Genomic DNA, 23,234 nt, shown 5'->3' with positions numbered 1-23,234 from the left:
TAATTTTTTTCATAATTACCTTTTTAATATTTTTTTAGAAGTATTAGGTTACTCATCTGAAGCTTTTACAATTTTATTTGTACTGGTTGATTCTGTCTTCCTGACCTACATATATATTAGTGTTCTGTGTTCCAAGTATAGTCCCAAGTCAAGAGCTGGGCTGGTCATATCAGTTAGTGCTGATCCTGCCTCCTGTCCATGGGCTGAGATTGCCCCCCACCCCACCAAGGAAGATAAGGTGCTGCTTCGGTAACACTCTGTGAATGACGGCCATGGGCAAGCTCATTAGCAGATCCAGCACCTCATCATCCCTTTATTTGGTGGTGACATACTCAAGATCTACTCTTACCGATTCCAGGGATACAGTCCATTATTGTTAACTTAGGGTGCTAAGATTTCCTGACAACAGAGGGAAAGACTTCGGCAGAACCTTTTTGGGGGATTCTTTTTCTTATATTATTTTTTATTTTTATTCTTTGGCAGCCCTTAATTTATCTGCCCCATATTGTGGATGTTCAGTTCCTGCCAGCCCAGCTAAGAGCTATGTGGGGGCAAGCACCAGGTTCATCTCTCACATTTCTGTGTGCACGGAGATGTTTGATAGTTGTTGGAAGATAAGACATAGGTGCTGCTGGACCAATTAACAGCTACCATTAAAAAATGAAATTAGCCGGGTGTGGTGGCGCACGCTTGTAATCCCAATGCTGGGAGGCTGAGACAGGAGGATCGCGCAGGTTCGAAGCCAGCCTCAGCTACTTAGTGAGGCTCTCAGCAACTTGGTGAGACCCTGTTTCCAAATATATTTGACATAGGTCTGGGAGTATAGCCTGGAGGTAGAAAAGGCCTGGGTTCCACCCCCAGTACCACAAAAACAAGATTTAAAAAATGAAATAATGCTTTTTGCAGTAAATTTCATGTGTTTTAGGACCTATTTAAGCAATTTCACATTGCTTCTAAAATGTTTGAGTAAAAGTATACTAGTAAATGTGATTTGTTATTTTTAAAAGGAGAGAGATTTGATTTTAACTCATGAAATTAACTGAAGCACCCCTTCTCCCCTGCAGTAGCTGCTAAGTGGCCATTCAGGGGATCTCTGGGGGCCATTACCATATGCATGTTTCTCTCTCATCAGTGGTGAGCTTGGTGTTGGCTGGTCGAGTTCATGCCTGGTGTCCTTGGCCTTAAATGGCACTGTGTTGAAGAAGCTCCTGCTCTTAGAAACCACCTGTGCGGTGCCATCGTCAGTCATCTGTGTTTAGAGCAGGAAGAGAGGAGAGATGAAACTGCTGCAAAAGCCAGACGACTATTTCAACTCACTTTAATTTTCTATTCTTTGAAAAGCAAATACCAGTTACTTCAATTAGTGTATATTTATTAAGACTTCATAATGATTTAAGGAAAACCATTTGATTTGGTTGTCATTATTCAAGATCGCACGCGCGAGTGCGTGTGTGTGTGTGTGTGTGTGTGTGTGTGTGTGTGTGACATTACTTATGTTTTTCTAAAAAAAAACTTAAAAAAATCTTTTGGGTGGTGGTATTGTGGGTCAAACCCAGGGCCTCAAACACACCAGGATGTGCTCTAACACTGAATTACATTCCCAGCTCTTTAAAATTTTATTTTGAGATCGGGTTTAATTCAGTTGCTCGGGCTGGCCTCAAACTATAAATCCTATTTCCACCTCCCAAGTAGCTGGGATCAGGATTGTAGGCTCATGCCCTGCTCAGAATTTTAAAGCTGTGTTGACTGAGCAAGTGATGTGTGTCTAAGATTCCATCTACTGGGGAGTCTGAGGCAGGACGGTCACAGTTTGAGAGTAGACTGGGCAACTGAGTGAGATCTTGTCACAAAATAAAAATTAAAAGGGCTGTGGTTGTAGCTCAGTGCTAGAGCACCCGTTGGTTCAATCCTCAGTTTTATGAGTAAATTTTTAAAAGTTAAATTAATCTTTTTAACAGTTATTTGCAGTTAAAGTTGTAATTTTTTTAATGTGGCTAAACAGAAGGGATGGGATTAATATTTGAGAGAAGTTTGTGGTTATTTTAAGTAGTAGTAGTAAAGCTTTAATTTTTTATTACTACTTAGTGCTGGGGATTGAACCCAGGACTTCTTGCATATGGAGCACATATTCTACCACTAAGCTACATCCTAGTTATTAATTTTTCTTTTTTTTTTTTTTTTTTTGGTGGTACTGGGGTTTCTGGAAGCCCTTCTACCTCCGGGCTACACTCCCAGACCTATTTTATATTTTTATTTGGAAACAGGGTCTCCTAAGCCAGCGCGCGTGGCTGGCTTTGAACCTGCTCGATCCTCCTGTCTCTGCCTCCCAAGCGCGGGGATTACAAGCGTGTGCCACCACGCCCGGCCCCTAGTTAATAATATTTCTAAAAATAACAACCACCCAGGAAAAGCTAATCCAAAAATGTTTTGGTTCTTCCTGTAGAGAACCAGTTTTCTATTTAGTGATAAGAGATTCTATAGTTCGGGGTCTTTATTAGTGTAGAATGCAGTTGAAAATAGGGGCCTTGTGCATTGCTTTTTAAAGTTAAATATGCAGATTTTATCCCTTATATTTTTGCTTTCAGAGAATTCACAATGGCAGAAATTGAGCACTTTGTAGATCCCAGCGAGAAAGACCATCCCAAGTTCCAGAATGTAGCCGATCTCTCCCTTTGTTTATATTCAGCAAAAGCCCAGGTCAGCGGGCAGTCTGCTCGGAAAATGCGCCTCGGGGACGCCGTTGGACAGGTGAGACTGAGGAGGCCTGGTTGCAGTGACACTGGTTCCCGGCTCACAGCACAGTCGTTCCCTTTTTTATTTTGCTTGAAGTGCTGGGGATCGAACCCAGGATTGTCTTTATACAAAGTGTACTGGACCGTGCTATTATAGTGAGAGAAATCACCTGCACATCCAAATTGGGGGCAGTGGAGCTAAGCATGAAAGATTATTTAGCAGAGTACTTGGGAAATAGATCTTGATTTGAACCATGCCTCACCGGTCCTAGTGTGTGTCCGTACGGGGGAGTAAACCCAGGGGCATTCTACCTCTTAAGCTCTGCCCCCAGTACTCCCCCCCTTTAAAATGAGGTCTCACTAGGTTGAGAGTCTTTCTAAATTGCTGAGGCTGGCCGAGAACCTGTGATCCTTCTGTCTCAGCCTCCCAAGTGCTGGGATTACAGGCATGTACCATCACACCTGGCTACTTACTGACCCTACTCATAGCAATCTGCACGGCTTTCGTACAGTGAGGTCGAGTTTGGCTGGATTCAGAACTCTTCTGTATTGCCCATACAGTTGGGCTAAGGCCTTGCATGCAGAGGAATGACCTCAGTGTTTGTGTGGAGAGTGAAGGTGACCTTCCCAGCAGCAGCTGCCAGTGTTGGAATGACTTGTTTCGGGAGCAGAGAGCTTCCTGGCTTCCTGGCCCCGAAAATAACAGAAGAGAGCCTGGGTGGTGACTTGTCAGCCGTCTCACAGAGAAGACCCTGGCAGCAGTGAGAGGTGCTGCAAAATGATTTGTGAGGTCCCTCTAGTCCTCAGATTACAAGATTACATGTACTTGTATGGAGTTCACAACTTTCAGTGAATAAAAATACGTTTAAATCAGCTGGGTGTAGTGGCACACACCTATAATCCCCATACTTGGGAAGCTGACACAGGAGGGTCACAGGTTCAAGACCAGCCTCAACAACTTAGTGAAACCCTGTTTCAAAATAAATAAAATTATACTCAGAGGTAGAATACCCCTGAGTTCAATACCCAGGATACCCCCCCAAAGAAATCCCCTGTAAGTCTCATTTTGTTAATTTAGAAAGGCTTATCTTTGCCATTTGTTAGACTCATTCAGAGTATTATTTTTAGTACCATGGATTTAGAAGGTATGTGGCACTGAATTTTTGTTGACTATTGGACAGATATATGTTGGACATAACAACCGCATTATTATCAACTTGTTAGCTTGACCTTAAATTCTTTAAAAGTAACCAAACTGGTGTGGTGGCACATGCCTGTAATCCGAGTATTTGGGAGATGGAGACAGGAAGATTGTAGATGTGAGGTCAGCCTCAGCAACTTAGCAAGACCTGTTTAAAAATAAAAATAAAGTAGGGCCGGGTGTATATCTTGGAGGTAGACTGCTCCTAACTTCAATCCCCAGTTACCAAAAAAAGAAAAAGGAAAAATGATAATCAAGATCACATTCTGAGTACTTGAAAATTTTCTCAAAGCAAGAAAACAAGTTTACCTTGTGTTTGAAATGTTTTTTAGTAGCTTATGAATAATTTAATGGAAGATGATACTCTGGCTTCAAAAGTACTAACTACATTTTTTCTTTCCATCCCCCCCATTTGCTTATTTATTTAGGGTGTGATTAACAACTCAGTATTAGGCTATTTCATTGGCCGCATCTACCTCTACCTCACGAAGGTTGGAGTCTCTCCAGATAAGCTACGCTTCCGGCAGCACATGGAGAACGAGATGGCTCATTACGCCTGCGACTGTTGGGACGCTGAGTCGAAAACGTCTTACGTGAGTAGAGCAGGATGGTGTGATGGCGGCCCTCACGTTGATGACCTAGAAAAACATATCAGATTGCCTTTTGTACACTTTAAGCCAGAGTAGCAAAGAAAAGAAATCCTCTTATGAATAAAACAGTAAATGCAGTTGGCCCTGCTGTCTTGGACTGAGGGGCTGCTCTGCATGACCCGGGAGCCCATTGGCGGCCTTGATGGCTTCCTTAGAGGGAGGGAGGGAGGGTTGCTGGCGTTGGGGCAGTGCAGGCGTGCGCTCCTGCAGTCGGCAGTGTTGTCTGTAAGATCTCTGTTACACACAGCGGAGCTGGGATGGGGTGGCCATCTCCAAGGAGCGTAGCAAATGCTGGTGGAAGGTAAGTAAAAACTGTAGTGTTCTTAGCTTAGGGAGCCAGTTGGTACATTTAGGAATAGACTAGTGGATTCTGATCTAGTTCAGAGCTCCCTGTTTTAATTTTGTGTGTGTGTGTATTTTGTGTGTGTTTGCATGGTACTAAGGATTGAATCCAGGGGCATTCAACCTCCTAGCTGCACCCCCAACCCTATTTTATATTTTTATTTTGAAACAGGGTCTCAGTAGGTTGATGAGGGTCTCACTACTTGCTGAGACTGTCCTCGAACCTGCAATCTTCCTGTCTCAGCCTCCTAAGTACTGGGATTACACGTGTGCACCAAAAAAGTGAATTGAACACACGTGCTCATGATCAGCTCTGGTGTGTGAAGTTAGCTGTCTTATGACAAGTTCTAAGAGAAATGGTTGCCACCAAATTAATTTGGAATCCTGGTTACAAATATGAACCAGACCTATAGATTTTGTCTAGGCGTACATTTAATTTCAGACTAATTCCTATCATGGCCTAACCCATGGTTAAGTAGGGCAATGTAATTTTTTTTCTTTTCTTTTTTTGGTGGTACTGGGGGTGGAACCCAGGGGATTTCTACTTCTGGGCTATACTCCCAGACCTATTTTATGTTTTATTTGGAAGCAGGATCTCACTAAGTTGCTGAGAGCCTCACTAAGTACCCGAGGCTGGCTTCGAACCTGTGCAATCCTCTTGTCTCAGCCTCCCAAGTACAAGCCACCATGCCTCGCTAGGGCAATGCAAATTTGCCAGAATATAAGACTACTTTATGTACAGTTTCTGTTATACTTTATAGACATGTTAGCTATGTAAAGTATAAAGCCATTCCCATTTCAGAAATTTATTAAATCGAATTAGAGTGGAGACACTATTGTGGAATTATCTTTGAATATCTGCAAAGGTCACTTATAGTCTGCATGTACTTGTGAATGAACCCAGTGTAAACAGCAAATTTTTTTTTATCAATTCTGTCATCTTAGGGCTGGATTGAGATTGTTGGATGTGCCGATCGTTCCTGTTATGACCTCTCCTGTCATGCGCGAGCCACCAAAGTCCCTCTTGTAGCTGAGAAACCTCTGAAAGAACCCATATCCTTTCAGCCACTCCAAGGTCAGGGTAAAGTGCAAGCCTCTTGCTCTGAGTGAGTTGCAGTGCAGTCTGGCTCATTCAGGGAAGACGGAGATGTTGGGGGCCACGGTCCCATTGTGGTTTGCATCTGCAGTGTTGCCCAGCAGCTCATGTGCTGAAGGCTGTGCAGCAGTGTCCAGGGAGGGGCCTTTTAGGAAGCGGTTGGATTGTAAGGCTCTAACTTGCTAGAGGATTGCTGTATTTTATGGGTTGATCATTTGAAGGGACCACTGGTGGCAGGTGGAAGCGGGCATGTTCTTGGGGCTGCATCTGGTTCCTGGCCCCTTCTTCTCTCTATTTCTGCATCCCACTGCCATGAGCACATCTCCTCCATCACACCCTTCTGCCACGCTGTGTGTCTCATCTCAGGCCTGGAGCAACGGAGCTGGCCAGCCATGGCCTGAAACTGAGCCAATTAGACCTTTCCTGCCTTAGGTTGTTTCTGCCGGGTGTCTTGATCACAGGGGCGCAAAGCTAACACAGTAGTACCTGCTTAAGGCCGCCACTTCACCTCCCTCGTTGCTTCTCTTCCTTTCTCTGTAGTCTGCCACATGTAGTCAGTGTTTGGCCCTTTAAAAGCATTCAGGAAAATGCTCTGAATGTCTTTGAGAGTGTGCACCAGCTTTTCTCAGCTGTTTGCAGAATGCCTTTTTGCACACCTGTACTTTTGTACCCTTCCATGAAAGGGGCTGGTAGATACTTGTCTGCTAAAAGATAAGTGCTCAGAGACACCTGGCGATAAGGGCAGCACTGGCTGGTGAGCAGACTCCAGGCCGTGGCCGAGGGCGGGTAGCGGGGGGGCGGAGTCGTTAAAGATGCAGTAACAGAGGTAAGCCATCCCAGGCTGAAAGGCCTGCAGATGGGGCTGGTGGGGAGGGCATTGTGTATGTATACATGTCGTGCGTGTATCCTTCTAACACTCACTCCAGTATGACATAGAATAACAGTGCACATAATACGAAAGTGTGATGCTGAAAAAAGATAAGTGCGGTTTTATGGTAAATAATTTAGTTTCTTTGGTCTATAAATTAGCAGAGTAGACATCCCCTCCCCATGCTGAGTTTGTGTGCTAGTTTTTTAGGGTAGGCCGGTGACAAGAAATACATCTGTTGTGTTGGTAATTTTAGAAAGGAATAAATTGCTACGAGAAGTTTTTGTGCTATGGATTAGGTTATATTACTGATTAGATAATATTCCTTCTGTCTCTAACCGAGAAAGCCTTTATTGATGGTGTTTACTTATTTTCAAATTAGGTTTGTCGGAATGATTTTGTGGCTAGTTTCATATTACACTTCAGATGAGCGCCAACAGGATCTGGGTCCTAATACAGAACTGGTGATGGTCTTAAGTGGATTGATTTCCAGCTATCTCCACAGTGCCTGGGCAGCGCGGTACTTTGTGATTCCTTGACTGTTTCATACAAAACCGTTAACGTTGTTCAGTTTGAACCCAATAAGGGAGCAATTGGGAAGGCGTACAAGAAGGACGCAAAGCTGGTGATGGAGTTCCTTGCCATTTGTGATGAGTGTTACATTACAGAAATGGAGATGCTCCTGAATGAGAAAGGGTAAGCTCTAACGCTACATGGCGCCTGCCAGGTATTAAGTCCTTTATGTCTGCTTCTGGAAATTGGGCTGAGATTAGCGTCTTCATTTTTTGCAGGTAAATGTGGTCTCTTGGCTTAAAATGACTGCCTTTTTGGGATTTTGGCATTGTGGTCTGGAAATAGACTTGAAATGGACTACAAAGGTCTTTTTCTTTTCTATTGACTCTTAGAGGTGAATGCTTGTCCGAAGGAGAAGCCTAAGGAGAAACTGTATCTCAGTTATGTCTTAGACGCTCCACTCTCACCACAATCATACTTTTGAGAGTTAGAGTTCCGTCATTTTAAGTATAATAGAGAAGAGTCTCTAAGGAATGCAACAAAATCAAGCACTAAACAATGTAAACAAACCTTACAGTGTCTGGAGAACAATAAAGTATACACCTGAAAAAGCAGGAAAATGTGATTCATAATGAGAAGTCAGTCAAAAGAATCACCCAGAAGTGACAACCATGAGCCGGGCGTGGTGGCGCACGCTTGTAATCCCCGCGCTTGGGAGGCGGAGACAGGAGGATCGCGCAGGTTCAAAGCCAGCCGCGCGCGCTGGCTTAGGAGACCCTGTTTCCAAAATGAAAATGTAAAAATAGGTCTGGGAGTGTAGCCCAGAGGTAGAAGGGCTTCCAGGAACCCCAGTACCACAAAAAAAAAAGAAAAAGAAGTGACAAACATGAGGTGATTTAGGCATTTACTAAGAGCCGGGCGGGGCACACGCCTGCAATCCTGGTGCCTGGAAGGCTGAGACACGAGGGCTGCAGGTTTGAAGCCAGCCTCGGCAGCTTAGGCTTTCAGCATCATAGAGAGACCTTGTTTACAAATAAGAAATAAAATCAGGCTGGTGGTGTAGTTTGGAATTAGAATGCCTCTAGGTTCAATCCTCAGTACTACAAAAAAGTTAAAATTTGCCAGGCGTGGTGGCGCACGCTTGTAATCCCCGCGCTTGGGAGGCGGAGACAGGAGGATCGCGCAGGTTCGAAGCCAGCCGCGCTGGCTTAAGAGACCCTGTTTCCAAATAAAAATATAAAATAGGTCTGGGAGTGGAGCCCAGAGGCCTGGGCTTCCAGGAACCCCAGTACCACCAAAAAGAAAAAAAAAAGTTAAAATTTACAAAGGATGTTAAAATAATTATAAATATTTCATGTTGTCAAGGATATAAAGGAAAATGTGATGTATTAAGTGGGGAGTTGAAAGATATTAAAAAGAATCAGATGGAATATCTACAGGTACTATTGCAAATGAAAATTTTACCAGATGGGATTAACAGCAGATTGAACATTGCAGAGGAAAGATGATTGAATTTTAAAATGTAACTGTAGGAACTGTCCAAAATGAAGTGTAGGAGGTAAGAGGCTGGACACAGAAGAAACCTTGTGGAGCAGTAGTGGGTGGGTGGGAGTCACAGAGATGGGATGTGTAGGGAAATACCCGATGGTATGGTAGCTGAAATCCTCATAGGACACTTCTAATAACTGGAGTATTTAAATGTCTGGCATACTGGTTTTTTTTGTTTTTGTTTTTGTTTTTTTGGTGGTACTCCTGGAAACCCTTCTACCTCTGAGCTACACTCCCAGACACCTATTTATTTTTTATATTTTTATTTGGAAACAGGGTTTTTTAAGCCAGCAAGGTTGGCTTTGAACCTGCGTGATCCTCCTGTCTCCACCTCCCCAGCACGGGGATTAACAAGCGTGCGCCACCACGCCCAGCTGTCATACTGTTTTTATACAACTCTTCAGCTAAGAATGACTTTTGCATTTTCAAAGGACTTTAGAAAGTATGAAATGAGCTGGGTGTGGTGGCACATGCTTGTAACCCCAGCATTCAGGAGGCTGAGACAGGAGGATCACGGTTCGAAGACAGCCTCAGCCACTTAGTGGGATCCTTTGCAACTCAGTGAGACCCTGTTTCAAAAAACAGAATAAAAAATAGGGCTGGAGGTGGAGCTCAGAGGTAGAATGCCCCTGGGTTCCATCCCTGGTACCAGACACACACACACACACACACACACACACACACACACACACACACCCCTATCAAATGAAAAATAAATTGACAACCAAAAAATATAGGAGATTACAGGTGGCTGCAAATTTGAAGATATTTCATATCTGGCCTTTAATGAAAAGACAGGTCTGTTTATAGTGTATCAGATCAGTAGTTGACAAGTAGTTTGGGAGCAGACAGGAGACGGACTCGAGGGGCCCTTCGGAGCCATAGTAGCTGCATGTGTATATGTATTTGCTAGAATTTATTATAATATGCTTTTGAAAGTTGAAGATATAATTATCTGTTTCCATAGGAAATTATTAAAACATTTCTCTTTTTCCAGAATTAAATTTTATTTATGCTTAAATAGCATCAGACCCCATAGGGACAGTTCTATCACTAGTTAGAGATGATTATCCTCAACGATTGGGCTTGCTCTATTCTCAAATAATGACTGTCTACTTGCTAATTGTCGTTCATGTAGCTGTTATTTACTCTTAGTGCAGAGAGCATCCCTGTGACGCTGTGTTTACGGAACCTTTAGTGCATACACTTAGAAACTTCAGGCAGAGTAGTGAAACCAGAAGACATCACTGAATGGCGCTCGGATGAGCATGGATCATGACTAGTAGAAACCAGCAAAACGCTGGTGTAGTAGGAGCCAACGATACAGCTTCAGGACAGCCACACGGGGGCGCTCTTTCTCAGCGCTGAGTGGCTGGGAGGCCAGCGAAGTGCCGTTGGATGTCCTAATGTCAGAAAATACCTCCGAGGTGGAATCTAGGTATTTCAGGAAGTACTTTGTAAATGTAAATAGGCATGACTTGAAGCTGAGGACATAACTCAGGGCAAGAGTGATTTAGGGGAGATAATGTTTTATATTGACATATTCAATAGTGGCTAAACTTCTTTTAAAGAAGTTGTCTTCATCAACGTGTCCGTTTATTTTAGAAATACTGTGGCAGTTTTAAGCTTATTCTGTAAGATGACAGTCTGGTTCGTTTTTAACATCTGTTGGGACAGTAATGAGATGGTCCTTTTACCAGCAAACCTACTTCTGACATATCTTTTGTTCTAAAACTGACCCTTTTAAAGGGTTGGTTTGACCTTGATCAGAACCAGAGAATCAAGTCACTTGTGGAATTTTATGGATTTTGCGAAACTAGTCACTTTGGAGAAGCACATTTTTTAATACTTTGCAAAATACAGCTTGGTGTCATTTTCAGGGCGAAACTTAACTTAGTGTTGTTTATAGAATAATTTAGATGGACTTCAACTATCATTTCTGGAGAGTTGATCAAATTGTATTGTACTTAAAATGAGAAACAGCATTTTGCAAAACTTCTTTAGGGCACAGGAATGCATATTTTAACTAATATATGATTTTTTTTTTTGTAGGGAATTCACTATTGAGACTGAAGGGAAAACATTTCAGTTAACAAAAGACATGGTCAGTGTGAAGAGATTCCAGAAAACACTACACGGTAAATTTTTAAAGACAATAAAGAAATAAATGATTGCTCCTGAACTTTTTTTTTTTTTTTTTGGTGGTGCTGGGGATTGAACCCAGGGGCATTCTACCTCTGAGCTTCACCCCCAGCCTGATGCCTGATTTTTATTTTTCATTTTGAAACAGGGTCTCACTAAGTTGCAGAGTACCTCACTAAATAGCTGAGGCTGGCCGAGAACCTGTCTTTCTGTCTCAGCCTCCCAAATACTGAGATTACCAGGCTATTTCTGAACTTTTAAGAAATGTTTTTTTTACATATTCATTTTATAGAAATTTTAGAAAGATTGATTATAGCATTAACCGTAATGGTAAGTTAAATTTGGTGCATATATTTAATATATTTACTTAGGCTTTTCTTTTTAAACATAATTGTATGTATACTGAGAAACCATTTATAGTACTGCCTTTATTTTCTGTGGCTTAAGGGGCATATGAAGAATAGCTGATAAAATGTTGAGGGGTCATTTTAAGGAAAATGTTATTTCTTAAGCAAATGAGGGAACTCATATCTCCCCTCCCCCAATCATTTTTGGCAAAGTAACTTGTCAGACTTTTTTTTTTTTTTTTTGGTACTGGGGATGGAGCCCAGGGGCATTCTGCCTCTAAGCTATACCCTCAGCCCTATTTTTTATTCTTTATTTTTAAATAGGTTCTCACTGAGTTGCAAAGAGCCTCACTAAGTAGCTGAGACTGGCCACGAACCGTGATCCTCCCGTCTTAGCCTCCTGAATGCTGGGATTACAAGTGTGTGCCTCCACATCCTGTTTGGCCAAAAAGTCATTTAGATAGTGACCTTTCCTGTTTTTTAAAAGCTAAAGAGATGATTTTTATATTTTTTGTAGGACAGATCCTATGAATTGGGCAGTGAGTGTTTTGGAGTTCACATGAGGAATGCTGGGATGCTGATGGTGACTTGTGTTGGGAATGCAGCCCCTAGAAGCAGGAGTGGCTGTTTGGGAAGCTGCTGCTGGTGGCGGGAGCGGCCTGCATTCCCATCTGCTCTTGGCGGCCTAGTGGCCCGGCCTCAGTGAGCGCTGCAGGAGTGCGCAGTGCTCCTCCTGCCTGGGGCTTCGCCACCACCCACAGCTAGCTGCTTCAGAGCTGGCTTCGCCATTACCCCAGTGCTATGTGAGGCTGGGCTGAGGATGCCTTGGTGCTATTTCAAAATATGTTCTTACTCTATCACAAGCAAAAGATAATGCCCCCCTTTGGAGCCCATGCGTTATTGGTTCTAGCCATTCATTACCCAGGAAAGATAAGTTTCCGAGGTAACCCTGCCGGGGTCAGTGCCTCTCTTCCATACACAGAGGAGCAGCTCTTGGTTCGTATCCTGTGTGCACCACAGGCACGGTCTCCTGTGGGAGGAGCCGCAGGCCCTGGTAGAATGCTCTGGACAGAGTGCGGCTCTCTGGGAAGGTTCTTCCTTTGGGGCCTCCTGACCAGAGGACCTTGGAGGTAGGATGCCAGTCGCTTGGCTCTGAGTGCGTTTCTACCAAGATAACAAGCTAAAATGTTAAACACACCATGTGGGATTTGAGATATATAATTGTTTTTGTTCTGCTGGCTGTGGTGGTAGGTTTTTAATTCCAACAAAGCCTTAGTGGAAGCGCTAGATTTCTTGTTGTTTGGAGCGGCATGGCAGATGGTGGAGTGTAGGTATTCATAGCTTATCAGCCGGGAAGGAATGCTTCTGTGACTCGCTGCATTGTTGTATCTACAGAGGCTCCCAAACTTATTTGGCTTATGGCCCCCTTTTCAGAAAAATATTAGTCAGCAGCCCCTGCCTTCTTTAAGTGAATAAACAGAAAGATGGAGCGATACATTTGTGTTCTTTGGTGTGTCTGAGTTTTGTTCCATCCTTCCCCACCCCCCGCTGCCACAGTGTCACCCACTTTGGGAACCTATGAAAATAATTGAATTCGGTGAATATTTCACTCCAAGTTTCTCTTCATAAGTGACATTGTCTCCTACCAGCAAAAGTTTTATGAATGTTTTGATGCTCTGTCCACCTACATAGATATTTTTAGCACCAAGAATTGTTTAGAGAGGATCTGAAGCGCAGTATATGGTATCTGAGGGAATGTTGTTGAATTTCTCTTTTACAGTGGAAGAAGTGGTTCCAAGTGTGATTGAACCCTCCTTTGGCCTGGGCAGGATCATGTACACCGTGTTTGAACATACGTTCCATGTACGAGAGGGAGACGAGCAGAGAACGGTGAGCTGTCCTGTGCAGAAACCTTTCTGAGATGCACTCATACTGCCAGGCTGGCCAGGAGTTCTGGTCTGCTGTGAGGCACTAGCGATGCGTGCACGCCTCTCTGCTGTAACTCTGTGGAGCAGAGTCCTGGCTCATGTGCCTTATTGGGCTTTGAAGCCACTGTGAAGTGGCTTGGTGCTTTCTCTTTTGAGGCAGAACAGATATGAGAGACTCTACATCAGTGGATGGACTGCTGCATTCCGGGTCTATACTCTTGTTTTCAGAAAATCGAGAAGGCTCATCGAATCTGTATCTGTGTGCTTTAAAACTTTTTTTTTTTTTTTTTTTTGTGGTACTGGGGATGGAACCTTTCTACCTCTGGGCTACACTCCCAGACCTATTTTATATTTTATTTGGAAACAGGTTCTCTTAAGCCAGCAAGGCTGGCTTCGAACCTGCGCGATCCTCCTGTCTCTGCCTCCTGAGCGCGGGGATTACAAGCATGCCTCACCACGCCGGCTTTAAAACATATTTTAAAGGAACTCTCCTGAGCTGCATGAAATTGTCTGGCATCTTTTGATGTAAAGCTGTAAATTTCTAGGTTCTATTCCAGAGATACTTAGACCCATAGATATGTGGAGTTTTGTTTTGTTGTGATGATGTTTTTGTTTTTAAGAGTCCTGGCAGCTGGGCGTGATGGCACGTGCTTGTAATCCCCGCATTCGGGAGGCTGAGACAGGAGGATTGTGGTTTGCGGCCAGCCCCAGCTACTTAGTAAGGCCCTCCGCAACGTAGTGAAACCCTGTTTCAAAATAAAGAAAAAAAAAATAGGGCAGGAGATGTAGCTTGGAGGTCGAATGCCCCTGGGTTCCATCACCAAACCCACAAAATATAAAGAGTCCTGGCTATGTGTAGTGGTGCACACCTGTAATTGTAGCAGCTCAGGAAGCTAAGACAGGAGGGTCACAAGTTTGAGGCCAGCCTCAGCAACCTAGTGAGACAAAATAGAAAGGGACAGGGATGTGACTCAGTGGTCAAGAACCTTGGGCTCAACCTCCAGTACCACCGTTTTTAAAATAAAGAAAAGAAAAAAAGAAGAATGCTGACTGCTCCCATGTATGAGCCTGACAGATCATAAGCTGGGCAGTCCCAGAGCGCGGGCTTCCCAGTGCTCACGTTGCTGAAGCGGGAAGTCTGGGAGGCTTCATCAGCTCCCACAGTCCCCTTTGGCCCCGAGGCTTCCGAGTCACAGCTCTGTGCCCTTCGCTGACCTCGTCTTCCCTTCCTTCGCCTTTCTTGCCTTACGTCTGCCTGCAGAAGTTGTACTATAATTTCTAAGCAAATATTTCCAGGAAAACCAATCAGAAGAGCGGCTTAGCAAGGAGGTGAATAGATCCGTTGAAAGAAGGTCTCATTTGCTTGACAGTTCTAGAGCTGAGTGTGTGGGTCCTGTTGGACATCAGCTCTGGTTCTTTCCAGGACATGTAACCTTGAAGAATGAACTGGCGAGTCCTAGGCGCCAGGGTTTTCGGAGGTCTGGCGCAGTGTTGTAATATGTAGCTAATAAAGCTGCCTTTTAATCTGCTCTGAAGTTTCATCTTTGGCTCCTGACATGCAGGAGCAGCTCTTCATTCAGCGGATAGGAAGGACCTGGGCGAAGCGGCAGGTGTGGGGGTGAGGCCTGGCCTTTTGAGCGCTGGCAGTGTAATGAGAGTAATTTTTTTTAGATGTCCAGTTGTTTTCATGCCTTTCCTGCTTATTTTTCTAATAAGAAGGTATTTGTTTTTGGTTTTTAAATTTTTCAGCATTTCCTTTCAGTCCAACAATATTGATATAACTAGAGCCTTAATAGACATTTCATAAGGGCTAAACAAGAATAAATTAGTTGCTGTGTTTTATGAATTTAGAGTCTCATCTTCCCATGAAGAGAAATCTGATTAGGCTGTAGGAAGTCAAAAATGTATCTAAATTACTAACACCCAATTCCTCAATCCATTTGCCTGTACATTTGGTATAAAAACATTGCTGGTGAAATTTTAAAAATTATTTCCTATGAAAGCAGGTGCCTGCCGCTCTCCCTAATGTATTAGATATAGTCATTGCCAGGTGGAGGAGGGCAGAGAATTCGGAACCTCGGTGATGTGGGCAGCCGTGTTGCTGATGTACAGGGTTCGCTCCGTGGAATATTTGCCATTACTGGCACTAAAGGTTAATTATGCTCTGATGGGGGCCAAACTGGAATTGTGCCACTCATTATTATTAGAGGGCAGGTTCACTCGAGTTTCCATGCTTGCCTTCAAGTGAACCTTTTGTACTAATACTATTAAGAACTGCTCTCGTTCTCAACCCAAATGGGGCTGGTTCACCTTCTGCTGTTTTTGGCTTCTGAGTTACTCAGAAACCTCTTGGGAGCCAGGTAGGAGCGCTCTGCTTTTCAGCACAGGTAGACAGGACGTCTTTTTTTTCAGTACTGGGGATGGAACCAAGGGGCGTTCTGCCTCTGAGCAACACCCCAGCCCTGTTTTTTATTCTTCATTTTGAAATAGCTGAGGCTGTCCGCAAACGATGATTCTCCTGTCTCAGCCTCCCAGATGCTGGGATTACAAGCGTGCGCCACCACGCCTGGCTCAGAACATCCTTTTGTTGTTGTACTGTGTTTTTTGTTTTTTGTTTCTTAAGTGGGTCTGAGGTTGGATCCCAGGGGCATTTGACCTCCGAGATACATCCCCTTCCCTATTGCCCTATTTATTTATTCTTTATTTTGAAACAGGGTCTCACTGAGTTGCAGAGGGCCTCACTAAGTAGCTGAGGCTGTCTGCGAACTGCGATCCTCCGGTTTCAGCCTCCCGAATGCTGGGATTACAAGCGTGTGCCACCACGCCTGGCTTGTACTTTGTATTTATGTGAGCGAATTAAACTTTCCCGTTTTGCTTGGTCATAAGGGTGCATGGATTCTTTAAGATAGATGGGATTGGTTTGGGGGTCTGTGGCCTTGTGAGGGAGGTTCTTAAGATAGTCTCCATAGAAAGAAGTCGGGCTTTATTTGCAGGACCAGCAGATTACCATCATCTGTGTATAGTGGCTTTCAGAATGCTCTTACACCGTTCGGCTGTGTTTTTAATAACAGACTGGTGAGCAGAGCAGAGCAGGTGGTAGAGACCCACTTTGTAGTGAAAAGCTAAGGTTGAGAGTCCACCAAGTTGGTCCAAGCTCAGCCCTGGTCCTCCTGTCTGCCTTTGGGTCTGCTGCTTTCGCTCTTGCTTTCTGCCTTTTCAACAGTGAGTTCACACTTGGACACCCACTGGTCGTAGCCTCTGGTCGTAGCCTCTTGTGTGGGGCGTTGACATTTAGTATTCGTAAACTAACATATTTGAATTTCTTTCTTTTTAAACCATCTAGTTCTTCAGTTTCCCTGCTGTGGTTGCTCCATACAAATGTTCCGTCCTTCCACTGAGCCAGAACCAGGAGTTCATGCCATTTGTCAAGGAATTATGTAAGCAAATCCAATTGGTAATCTCCATGGGAACGCTATCAAGTAGACTTAACTTTAGAAACGTATCGTGTATTTCAGTAAAATATAGATTGAACAAGCATAAATCTCAGTGATCAGCCTCTGCTCTTGTTTCTAAGTGAGTGCGTGCCTCTCAGGGTGCTTAACTCTAGCATTGATGAGTCACAGTGGGACCCAGCAGCCAGACATAAAGATGAGAAGTTGGGTATTGTGTGCACACCTATATTTCTAGTGCCTGGAGGCTGAGCCAGAAGGATCACAGGTTCGAGCCAGCCTCAGCAACTTCAGGAGACCCTGTCTCAAAATAAATAAATAGAGCTAGCGGTATAGCGTGAATGTAGACAATGCCCCCAAGTTTAATCCCTAGTAACCTAAGAGAAAAAGATTAGATTAGATGCTTCTAGTGTTGACCTTGGTGTTCTCTTGAGGAGAACCCGAGTGCCAGTAGACCCACGGCCAGAAGTCCATGGCACTGAATAGGATCCTGGGGTCACCTGATCACCCCTCAGTCAGGCGAGCAGAGGCGGTGGGCTCGGGACTGCCTCCCTCCCTGCAGCCAGGTCACATGTAGGCAGGAGGGAAGGCTTGGGCTCCAGTAAGAATTTATCAGTCTTCTGGGATTTTTCTTTTTCTTAATAACTGGAATTTGTTGCTGTCTTGTCTTGGACCCTTTCATAAGTTTTCCTGAGCTGAAGGACAGCATTCAATGGCATTGGGACCCCCTCCATTATTTTATTAGCAGTTTATTTCGTTTGTTTTGCATAGCGGAAGCCCTGACCAGGAACAGCGTGTCTCACAAAGTAGATGATTCCTCTGGGTCAATTGGAAGGCGCTATGCCAGGACGGATGAGATCGGCGTGGCATTTGGCATCACCATCGACTTCGATACGGTGAACAAGACCCCTCACACTGCAACCCTGAGGGACCGCGACTCCATGCGGCAGATCAGAGCAGAGGTAACGGGCCTCCCCTTTGCATGCTGTGTCTTAAACATGTGCACCACTCTCTGGTGGGGTTTTGATGTATTTATGCTCCCTTTTTTTGTAATTTTAATGATAGGCTTGTATCAGACAAAGCCCAGATTCCCAAATCCGTTTGGCTTAATTATGAAAATATCCATTAGCACTTCTCTGATATTTTATAGCATTTGTATTGCTCTGGGCTTATTCTCTAGCAGTTTGCTTTTATATTTATTTGTTTATCGGGCAAGAGACGTGTAATCCCATGAGGCTGTTGCCATAGTTTTTATTGGTAGGCTTTTGGGGCTAAGACATTTTTATCTTATGCAGGTATGTGTATAAACTTTTTAGTGTGAATCTATTCAAAATAGTGAATAATGGCTGGGTGTGGTGGCGCACACTTGTAATCCCCACGCTTGGGAGGCGGAGATGGGAGGATCGTGCAGGATCAAAGCCAGCCTTACTGGCTTAAAGAGACCCTGTTTCCAAAAAAAAAAAAAAAAATTATATAAATAGATCTGGGAGTGTAGCCCAGAGGTAGAAGGATTTCCAGGAACCCCAGTACCACCAAAAAAAAAAGTGAATAATGTTTCAGTGATTTTACTTAATTTGAAGGGAATAATGGAGTGGGACAAGCACAGGAAGAGAAGGAAGGTGGCAGGGAAAGGATGAAGCAACCACTTAAAAACTTGGCAGCTAGCCGGGCGTGGTGGGCACGCTTGTCATCCCAGCATTCGGGAGGCTGAGACCGGAGGATCGCAGTTTGCGGGCAGCCTCAGCTACATAGTGAGGCTCTCAGCAACTCAGTAAGGCCCTGTTTCAAAATACAGAATAAAAAAGGGCTGGAGGTGGAGCTCAGAGGTAGAATGCTCCTGGGTTCCATCCTCAGTACTGCAAAACAAACAAACAAACAAAAAACTTGGCAACTGCCATCCAGCAATTTGTTAACTTTGAGCGGTGTTTATGTAGAGCGTGCAGTATGTGCATGGCCTGGCAGAGTCAGTAACAGGGAAACAGAAGTAGAAGGCTGCCTTTTCCCAAAGGCGTTTGTAGTCTACTCAAAGTCACGGGTTTCTAGCTTGTCATTTACAAACCAGATCTGGCTACTCTGGAGCTACGCTCCCGTCTGGCTGCGGTTCTCAAGTATGGTCCCCAGCTCAGCAGTCTCTGCCCGCAACCTCCTAAACCAGGACCCGGGGGAGGCAGAGGGGCCTTGACAAGCCGTAGGGATGGCTCCAGGGCCGCTGGAGCACCGTCTGCGGGGAGGCAGCCAGTGCTTACTTATGGCTGAGTAACAGTTGGCTTGCCTGGGCTTCCTTCTATCATATGTGATACTCGATTGACCCTTGTCAGTCAAGTGTTTACAAGCAGTTAAGAGCTCCTGTTCTAAGAGTTAAACTTGACACGACTGACTAGAGATTTGTTGGAGTCGTTAGGGAGGGCTTTGTAGCAGGATTGAGCTTTCCGGGAGCTTGTGGGCTTTGTGGACTTGAAGGGGGGCGTGGACCCTGGCCCGGGAGGGGAGTGAGTAGCAGGAGCTCAGAAGAGCGACAAGAAACATGACATAGAGCCCAGTCTGTAAGGGGCCTCGTCATTATACAGGCTGCTTCAGCTCCGTGCTGTCAGGTGTGGCGAGTTTAAGTCTGAGCACGCTGGCTGATGCCTGCACTTCTCTTTCTTCCTCCCAGGTCTCTGAGCTGCCCGGTGTGGTCCGCGACCTGGCCAATGGCAGCATCACGTGGGCTGACGTGGAGGCCAGGTATCCTCTCTTTGAAGGGCAAGAGACTGGCAAAAAAGAGACAATCGAGGACTGAGGACAGTTTTGGCAACTTTGACCACTCACACTAACAGAAAAACAACTATTATCATGTCCACTTTACCCAAAAAACCCAAACAGCATTGTGATTGCGCCCGGGACTGTATTTTATTCTCAGCGGCTGCCTGGTTTTACCCCTACAATTAAAGTGAAAAGAATTCTGAACAAATTTCTAATGTGTTTGCTTGTGTTTCTACTCTTGAGGCAAACCTACTTCTCTTGCTTTGAGTTAGACATAGTCGTGCTTAATGTTAGACACAATTAATAGATTTTAAACATCAACAGTATAATTTATTGGGCTATGACTTTCATAGCATGAAATTTGACTGTTTTCTGTGTTCCGGCCACTGCTGGCTCGTACATTTACACAACTCTGCCATCACCACCACAGTCCAGCTTTAGAACATTACCATCACGCAGAAGCAATGTGCACGCGCGTTTACCATTGCTCTCCACGCGGCCTCAGCGGAGCAGCCAGGCTCTCGGCCCTGGTGCATGCTTTCCAGGGGTCTGTAGGCGGGGCGCCCTCTGCTCTCAGCCAGCTTGGCTCTGGGCCTGCTGGTCCTGAGAAGCACTGGGCTCCTGGTGCTGGAGGAACTCTGGCTGTCCTGTCCAGCTTAGCGGTTCTCAGCCATCACAGTATCGTGACTCTAGCCCAGTCGAGTTTGGCTTAGTCTTTAAGGCACTTTACTACTATTATATTTTTGTATAGAGCCCTTAGAAGATGTGCTCATTTTTAAGGAGAAAATTCAAGGATATGAGACTGCGAGCAGCTCATATTTGCAGAGTGAAGACCTTGTTTGGCATCTGACTTCCTCCCATGCAGTGCTAGGGAGGGAGGGTGGTCTCCAGGAGGTTTTCCTTTGTCTCGGCTCTGAAGCACAGTTGAAACTGTGTTTTCTGATGGTCCCTACCAGAACACTGTACATAGTTGATAGTCAATAAATATTCTATAGACGAGTGTCGTGTGCCCCACCCCAACCCCTCGCTCACACTGGGGCCAAGCCAGAGCTACACCCCAGGTCTCCGAGTTTTGAATTTTCAAGCTAGCCATTTCTGGGAAGAAGCGTCTTCCTGGTCTGTCTGTCGTGCCTTCGTAAGCATCATTAAATTAGAAGGAACTAGATTTCAGATAAACAGAGTTTTCATTTCCAGGGATTCCTCCCCCTGAACATTCCTCATGCTAAGCTTGCGGTGAGCCGCAGTCCAGCGTCTTCACGCGGGGTAGGGCTGCCGTTGCTTCTCATTTGTTCCCTTTTACAGTAAGTACCCCCATAATGAAGCAATCACTGCAGGTGATTATGAGCTCAATAGGGGACGATATATTCAACAAATAGTGGGGTTTACCTACCTTGGATCATGAAGGGATTGGAACTGAAACTTCACTTTCCATTAGCAGACACATTTGTCATGAGGAAGGGGCTGTCGTGGGACCTGCAAGTCTCTCTCGCTCTTCCTTAGCCACCCGCGAAACACCTGCCGTCTCCAGGGGATTGACCGCCAGAGAAGCACAGGCCGGTTGCAGAACGCTCTGGTTCTATGTGCAGTCTGTTTGCCTGATTTTAAGCACAGATGGGCGAAGAGCTGTGTTCTCATATTCTAAATGAAGAAGCTCTTATTTATTTATTTATTTATTTATTTATTTATTTATTTATTTTTGGTGGTACTGGGGATGAAACCCTTCTACCTCCGGGCTACACTCCCAGACCTATTTTATATTTTATTTGGAAACAGGGTCTCTTAATCCAGCGAGGCTGGCTTCAAACTTGCGCCATCCTCCTGTCTCCACCTCCCAAGCGCGGGGATTATAAGCGTGCGCCACCACGCCTGGCGAAGAGGCTCTTTAAACACGAGCGTGCACATGGATGCACACGCACACACCCGCACACCACACTTCTGTTTAAAGTCCAGGTCTTTACCAAGAGCAGGCCTGCCTGATGCTCTGCGGTCCTTTTTATTATTATTTTTTAGTATGTACCAAACAGTAGGCTACTTGAACCACAGGTAAGTAGCACTGTCTCTAACCCTTATTCCAGTGCCCCCTACCAAAACGTTAGTGATAGGGAAAACTCAGATCCTATTAGTTTCCATGGAATGTAGTTAGGTTCTTTGAAACTTAGGTTGGACTTGGAGGACCCTGAATCAAGTGTAATTTACAGTTAACATCTAGGGAAGGGTTCCTGCCTGACTGCTGCAGGTGGCCAGCACCTTAATGTTTAACAGCCACAGCTCAAATAGCAAACCACTAACTATAGATGGAGGTGCCAGAAAAGGAATTTGTCACCGCGTCACAGAAATATGGAAACGGCCATCCTAATTTCACGAGTTGGTACTACGGATGTCCGGTACCTTCAGTGTTCTGTAACAGGAAGTTGCGGAGTTACTTTGTTCAGTGCTTCAGTTGAAGCAGAGTCATTCTAGACCTTAAATGACTGTCCCTTCACCAGGATAATCTCAAGGAGTCATGGCTTGGGCTGAGTGGAGTCTGTTCCTGAGAGGACTGGATGAACCTGAGCTGCCTGGGATGAGCCCCCTGTGACAGACGCCGGCCCGTGGGGGATGGGGAGTCTGGGAGCCTCGCCCCTGATGCCGAACACCTTGCTTATAGTCTGTGTGAGGAAGGTGTTTTGACATTCAGCCAACATCAAAATGAAATTTAATTGAAGACCCAGTAAGTGAACGTATGAATAATTTTCCTGCGCTTCAGAATTCACCTCTTGTTGCCTGTTCAATAATTCTTGGTTACTTGGCTGCCTGGAAGTGGTAATCGTGTTAAGACCATGTGGACAGAATTAATGTCTCCTCTGGAAATTGGGACGTGATGTGGGAGCTTTGCCAGAGATGGCGTGTGGCCCCACCCCGCTCCCTGGGATCCTTCCTGAGCTGCGACATGCTCCCGTCTCAGCAGGACAGTAAATCTTCCTTTTAAAGGAAACACCTTTGTTTTTTTTTTTGTTGTTGTTTGTTTTTTTAATGTGTTCCTGGGGATTGAACCCATGGGCATTCTACCTCTGAGCTATACTCCCAGCCCAATTTTATTTTTTATTTTGAAACAGGGTCTCATTAAGTGCTGAGGCTGGAATTGAACTTATGATCCTCCGGTCTCAGCCTCTCAAGAACTGGAATTAAAGGAATGCCTCTCCATGCCCAGCTAGAAAATACCTTCTTAAACCTGTTGCCTCGGTAAAAGACGTTAGGCCTCAGTAAAAGATTGGCTGTGTGTTTCAGTTACTTGAGCTTTAAGAGATGCTTATGTCTGGGCTCCGCCTCATCTGGTGTAATGAGTTTCTCTCGGGCGGGTCCTGAGCATCGGTATTTTTGAAGGTCTCTTAGAAGAGCCACTACCACTACTACAGCTGCCCTTGGGCATTCTTCCTCGTCATGGGAGATGCTGGCCTCGTTCCTCTCCTGAAAGAGGTCTTTGAGACTTCAAGTTCCTAAGAACCTTGCACGCAGAGAGGCTGTCAGTAAAGCAAAGGTGGGGTGGTGAACGCACAGTGGGATTCAGTTTCTCTGGGCCAGGCTGGGGAGCCACGTTCTTGTGTGGGGGTGTTGGAGCTGAAGAACAGAGGAGTGCTGTGAGCTCCACGCTGGAAATACAGCTGGCTGGATTCTGGAAATACAGCTGGCTGGATTC

The 23,234-nt window shown here is 44.9% G+C and overlaps 1 protein-coding gene across 1 annotated transcript in view; it reads left to right on the top strand.

Moving 5' to 3' along the window:
* Window positions 1-19,595, top strand: part of GARS1 (glycyl-tRNA synthetase 1) — a gene marked incomplete at both ends in the record, with an annotated part of 41,919 nt that extends 22,324 nt beyond the window's left edge. The window contains 9 exons of the mRNA XM_080701759.1: window positions 2,586-2,748; window positions 4,362-4,526; window positions 5,871-5,978; window positions 7,440-7,585; window positions 11,003-11,088; window positions 13,220-13,329; window positions 16,711-16,804; window positions 17,588-17,778; window positions 19,470-19,595. Of these exons, the coding sequence (XP_080557885.1) occupies window positions 2,586-2,748; window positions 4,362-4,526; window positions 5,871-5,978; window positions 7,440-7,585; window positions 11,003-11,088; window positions 13,220-13,329; window positions 16,711-16,804; window positions 17,588-17,778; window positions 19,470-19,595 (1,189 nt within the window). The remainder of the gene's footprint in view (window positions 1-2,585; window positions 2,749-4,361; window positions 4,527-5,870; window positions 5,979-7,439; window positions 7,586-11,002; window positions 11,089-13,219; window positions 13,330-16,710; window positions 16,805-17,587; window positions 17,779-19,469) is intronic.
* Between the last annotated feature and the right edge of the window lie 3,639 nt (window positions 19,596-23,234).

The sequence above is a fragment of the Muscardinus avellanarius genome (genome assembly GCF_963383645.1).
Source record: "Muscardinus avellanarius genome assembly, chromosome: 9".
In the NCBI taxonomy this organism is placed as follows: domain Eukaryota; kingdom Metazoa; phylum Chordata; class Mammalia; order Rodentia; family Gliridae; genus Muscardinus; species Muscardinus avellanarius.
Note: the sequence above shows the minus strand (reverse complement) of the source record. Positions and strands in the feature narration are given on the sequence as shown.